Source organism: Abramis brama (genome assembly GCF_963993115.1).
Source record: "Abramis brama genome assembly, chromosome: 7".
Lineage (NCBI taxonomy): Eukaryota > Metazoa > Chordata > Actinopteri > Cypriniformes > Leuciscidae > Abramis > Abramis brama.
In genome coordinates this window covers 6216318-6222317 of record NC_139969.1, presented here as the reverse complement: position 1 = coordinate 6222317, position 6000 = coordinate 6216318, and the positions used below count along the sequence as shown (strand labels likewise).

General features: G+C 34.8%; 1 protein-coding gene across 2 annotated transcripts in view; it reads left to right on the top strand.

The window, feature by feature from the left end:
* Positions 1–723: 723 nt before the first annotated feature.
* LOC311086710 (uncharacterized protein) overlaps positions 724–6000 on the top strand; it is a 62935-nt gene continuing 57658 nt past the window's right edge. The window contains exons 1-3 of one of the 2 annotated variants that reach the window (XM_084119716.1): positions 724–805; positions 1509–1817; positions 5596–5850. In XM_084119716.1, coding sequence (XP_083975842.1) covers positions 739–805; positions 1509–1817; positions 5596–5850 — 631 coding nt within the window. In that variant the 5' untranslated portion in view covers positions 724–738. The remainder of the gene's footprint in view (positions 806–1508; positions 1818–5595; positions 5851–6000) is intronic. The other variant, XM_084119717.1, reaches the window with a different exon arrangement.

The window sequence follows — 6000 nt, the reverse complement described above, 5'->3', positions numbered from 1 at the left end:
TTTAACGGACATTTTTAACGTTCAGAGAACATTCAAAAATAGTGTTTTCATAACTTAATGGGAAAGTTAGCAAAGCGTTCTTAAAACATATTTGTGCTAGCTGGGAGAGTACAGTGACAAGCATACTTGGAAATATCGCATCTATGAGAAGGTGGTGACCCATACTTGGAACACTGTAAAAAGTGAACAGTTGAATCAACTTAAAAAAATTACTTCAATTGGTAACACCAAATGAAATTAAGTTTTCTCAACTTAAATTATCACATTTTATCGTGAAAAACGTGATAATTTAAGTTGAGAAAACTTAATTTCTTTAGGGTGTTACCAATTGAAGTAATTTTTTTAAGTTGATCCAACTGTTCACTTTTTACAGTGAATTTGTCCTCTGCATTTAAGCCATCCAAGTTAGAGCACACACATTTGGAGTGTTGATGTAATGTAACATTACCTCTTAATGTTAATGTAAGGTGTGTAGTAGTACAGAACCAATGCTATTCACAACATGCTTGTATGTGTATTTTTCCATATAGTCTGTTTTCTGTGGCTGGTTCAAGTTTCATCATTTCTAGTCTCATCAATATGGAAAAGCTGTTTCTCAGAGATCAGTGTGAAACTGTGAGACGGTTTTTAAACGCATGCTTAACTGAGCTGTTTGTGGCGAGAGAATAATGAGGCTACATGAGTGTCATTTCAACATATTCAACTTCCTGTTTTAAGAATACAACTTCAGCCATCTTGATGTTTGTTACAATGGCAGTAGATCATCTGCTTACATCCTTCATCCTTCTCCTCATCTGTAACACAGGTAATACACTCTATTATTGCATGTGTATAACTAACTGAAATGTCTTGTTTTCAAGTGCTTTATCTATAATGTCGCTTGTATAAAGCATCATGTTCAGTCTGCTATAGTTCTGCATCTCATGAACAGGATCTGCTCCTGATGAGAAACTAAAGCACTAGAGAACTAGAGTGACTCGTCTCTAACATTACTAACACTAGAGTGATAAAGAATCATTTCCATTAGGCTACATTAGGGATTAAAAAACAGACATCAGATTTGTATTTATTGAAGATATTTTGGTAATATTTCATGAAGCATGTTGTAACACAGTTCGTTGTTGTGGGAAGAAGGAGGCGGAAACTGGCGAACGATCAAAGACTTTTAATAATAAAATGAACAAACACAAAACGAGAGTAAAGGCAGCGGCCCCTCACGGACGACTGCGGTCACACAATAAAACAGAAACACAACGTAAAGTCCAGGCCTGTCCTTCACTGTCGTCACGACTCGCTCATAGTTTGTTTTGTTATTTGTATGTTTTCAATGTTCATAAAACACATATAACCTGTAATTTAACATTTAACATTGCACTGAGAGCGATGCATAATGCAAGGACTAAAATATCTGCAAGACTGCAACTCCAGAATAGAAACAGTAGTTTTGATCAACTCTTGAACACAGAGCGTGAGATGCTTAACAAAACAGTGTGTTTCTCTCTCCTCAGGGTTCAGTGCTGAGATCTCTGTGTTTGTGAAGACGGGAGATTCTGTTCAACTGGATATACAGACACAAGAACTACCAGAGTTTGATCTTTTATCCTGGATAAATGATAAATCAGAGAATATAGTTAGATATATAAGTGCAACTAAAGAAGTAAAACCTCATAATTCCTACAAGGACAGAGTGGATTTCAATGATGAAACCCTCTCTCTCACACTGAAGAACATGCAGAAGACAGACACTGGACTCTATACAGCAATAGCAAGAGGAGAATCAGAGAACAATATTGCTGCATACAGAGTATCTGTTATAGGTGAGTGTGATTTCATGTGTTCCTGCATAAAAGACAATTCATAAGAGTCATTTAATTTCTCACTTTTATATAGTGTGCACATATAAGCTTGTAGCACATTTTTTTTACTTTATTGATTTTTACTCGTTTATTTACGTTTTAAATAAAGAATACAGATAAATGTGGTTAAAGAAATATTGTTGGGTTGTGTTTATTCTTTATGTTGTCTTTAGATTTGAATGTATACTGCATCTCTACTGTGATATTTATACGGCATTAATTAATGTTTAAACTTTTTTTAAATCAATGGGCTGTTAAATTGTGAGTGTGATTCTGATCTTGGAGTAAATGTGTGTTTCAGACGCTGTGGAAGCTCCTGTTCTGACTGTAAACTCAATCTGGTCCAGTGATTCCTGTGTTACTTTTAGTTTTACATGTAGAGGTCATGACCTCACACTCAGCTCCATTTTTAAATATGGCAGATGCTCTCCAGAGGAAGTGACATCACAAATCAACACTCTCATCCTGGACTGTAGTGAGGAATCCATCATCTGTAACCATAGCAACACTGTCAGCTGGAAGGAAGACAGAATACATATAAAACAACTCTGTAGAGGTAAATATCTGATTTTAATTTGATCTCACAAATCAAGGCTACTTACTATAGACTAATTATTATGTTCTTCATCTTTTACTTTCCAGATAATGAAACACTACAAATCGAAACTCCCCATACATCATCTTTTAATTCGTTAATTCTTATGTTTATTGTGTTTGGTGTTGTGGGAGTGATAGTGATAGTGTTTTCTGGTTTGCTCCTTTACTGTTGCTGCAAGAATAATAAAGGTATATCCATCTCACAAATATTAAAAAACTGATATTTATACCTAAATAATTTAATCTTTAGTAGCTAAAGAATGTTGGAATATGGAAATTATTAAAGGGGAACATAAGCAATAAGGTTTATATAGAGAAACAACACATGATTACTGCACAGTCTAAACATTTGTAAGATATTAAGCCAAGATAAATCATTGTCTAGTTTTGTCTGGCCATATTGTATGTTTATAGTTTATTTTCCTTCTGTTTCACCGCATAAAATATTCCTTGCAAATCCCTTAAATACACAAAATGATCCTGTTTCTAAATATTTCTTCTCAAATCTTGACTACAATTCTGACTTCACTAAATATTTGCTGCTGGCAATAAATACTCAACTAATTTTTTTAAATTTCATACACTTTTTAACTCTTTATGAAATTCTAAGGAGATACTACAAAAAAATTATATTACTAAGAGCTGTTTAGTGAATCCAGAACTCTGGTCAATATTAAACTTGTAGGCTGTCAGTCTGAGACATGAGAGAAATCAAACATCTGACAGTAATCAAATGCAGAGAAACATGTTTCCACACAAACCTGTAATCTGTGCAGTAAACTTCCATTCTGACCTCTCAGGTGTCAAACAGAGTGATGATACAGACTATGATGATGTTGAGGTGAGATTCAAATGACTGTTCATATTCCTGCAGACGTCACAGATAATAAATGTCATGTGACCCAATACTGAATATTAACTGTTTCTCATTTTGTGATGGTTTGATTTATTTCTTTTCAGACTCTGACGCAGAAGATGACAGGAGATACCTGGACCACCATCACCTACTGTATAGTAGGACACCAAACACCTTCATCTGCTCATGAATGTTAAAGCATAAAAATATTTTTTGGATTGACTGGACTCACAAATGGAGCTTAAAGTCTTGATTTACTCCCAGACTTCAGGACTCTTGTAGAAGTGTACAGAATATCTTATACTACTGTAAGTCCAATGAACTTCAGTCCGTTGCCTCAGATATTATGAACAAGTGCTTCTCTGCTTCCCTCATGCCATTTGAATATATAGTTTCATGTACTGTAATCATACTGTTTATTGATTTTTATGCTGTTTGAATTTCTGTTTCTGTTCCGTTTCTGTTGAACATGAGATTTTAAAATGTTAGTGACACTAATCTGGTAAAGTATAGGTAAATTTGATAATACTTTAGAAAAAAACAATTTTCAGCTGAAACAATTGGTGTTCTCTTATGAGCGCTATAATTCCCAGAGAAAGCTATCCTGACTGGACTCACAAACCTTCATCTCAAAGACTGCAGGATCCCTGAAGTACATCATTTGATATTTGCCATATTCTGCTATTTTTTACACTGATATTTTGAATGGCTGTCATTGGTGGGGAAAATGCTTTTTGCAGTCAGATGGTGTAGTTATAACTTCTACCAGCAGAGGCTAACAGGGCCATTCTAACCAGATAAACTGGGCCAATGTTCTAGTTGGGCTTTACAAACGTCAGTGTCTCTCTCACTTCTAAACCTGTGTGTGGCTTGAATTATGAATGGGGTTTAACATTTATATACAGTTACTCATTTAGATTCGTTTTTTGTTGGATGCTGGAATATTTTCTGTGACTGGTCCAGATCAATGTTTGTTTTCAATTTTCATACTTTCTATAGTCTCATTCATATGCAGGTTATTACCTGTTCTGTATGTTCTAATGTAAAGATTTAATAATATTGCCATATTGTTTGTACTGAACTGTTCAATAAAAAAGGAGAAAAAAAATCATATGCAGGTTTTTAAAATGCTGTAACTTTCTTAAATTGTCCTGTATCTTTCTTAAACATGTCCTGCTTTATTTTTTAGTTTTTAGAAGCATTATCATTAAATCTAACTGATATAACTAAACTACTAATTGTCCAGCCGAGGATCATGACAAAAACTGAGCTGGTGAGAGAGTTATAATGAGGTTACATGAGTGTCATTTCAACATATTCAACTTCCTGTTTTAAGAATACAACTTCAGCCATCTTGATGTTCGTTACAATGGCAGTAGATCATCTGCTTACATCCTTCATCCTTCTCCTCATCTGTAACACAGGTAATACACTCAATTATTACATGTGTATAACTACACATGATTTATTTATTATGATTTATTTATTTATTCAAAAAAATACAGGAGTGAGAGTTGATGATGGAGTAAGATGGAGGTGTAAAATCCAAAAGCTGAACTGTGTTTCTCTCTCCTCAGGGTTCAGTGCTGAGATCTCTGTGTTTGTGGAGACGGGAGATTCTGTTCAACTGGATATACAGACACAAGAACTACCAGAGTTTGATCTTTTATCCTGGAGAAATGATAAATCAGAGAATATAGTTAGATATATGTGCAACTAAAGAAGTAAAACCTCATAATTCCTACAAGGACAGAGTGGATTTCAATGATAAAACCTTCTCTCTCACACTGAAGAACATGCAGAAGACAGACACTGGACTCTATACAGCAAAGACAAAAGGACAATCAGAGAACGGTATTGCTGCATACAGAGTATCTGTTATAGGTGAGACTCAATTCATTGTGTGATTTCATGTGTTCCTGCATAAATACAAATTCATAAGAGTCATTTATGTTTAATTTTCACTTTTATATAATGTGCACATTGAAACCAGCTTGTGGCACATTTTAATTCATTATGTTTTTCTGCAACTTTAATTAAAGCAAAAAACAACAACATTGGAGTCCTTTACTTGGAGACGTTTAAATAGAGAATACAGATAAATAATGTGGTTAAAGAAATATGTTTGGGTAGAGATGAAAGCTCATTTTATGTTATCTTTAGATTTTAATGTGTACTTTATCACTTCACTACTGTGGTCTTTATTCAACAAAACAAGCATTTAAACCATTTTACATCACTGGGCTGTGAGTGTGATTCTGATCTTGGAGTAAATGTGTGTTTCAGACGCTGTTGATGCTCCTGTTCTGACTGTAAACTCAAACTGGTCCAGCAGTGACTCCTGTACTGTGAACTTCACATGCAGAGCTCATGACCTCATGATAAACTCTAGCTATCAGAACAACAGATGCTCTCCAGAGGAAGTGACATCACAAATCAACACTCTCATCCTGGACTGCAGTGAGGAATCCATCATCTGTAACCATAGCAACCCAGTTAGCTGGAAAATAGACAGAATAAACATTACACAGCTCTGTGGAGGTAAAGACGCGCGTGTGTGTGTGTGTGTGTGTGTGTGTGTGTGTGTGTGTGTGTGTGTGTGTGTGTGTACATTCAATGAGCATTATTGTCTTTATTTTCACAAATCAAACTGATTTTAGTTTACAAACTGTAAGAGGCATGTTATTAAAT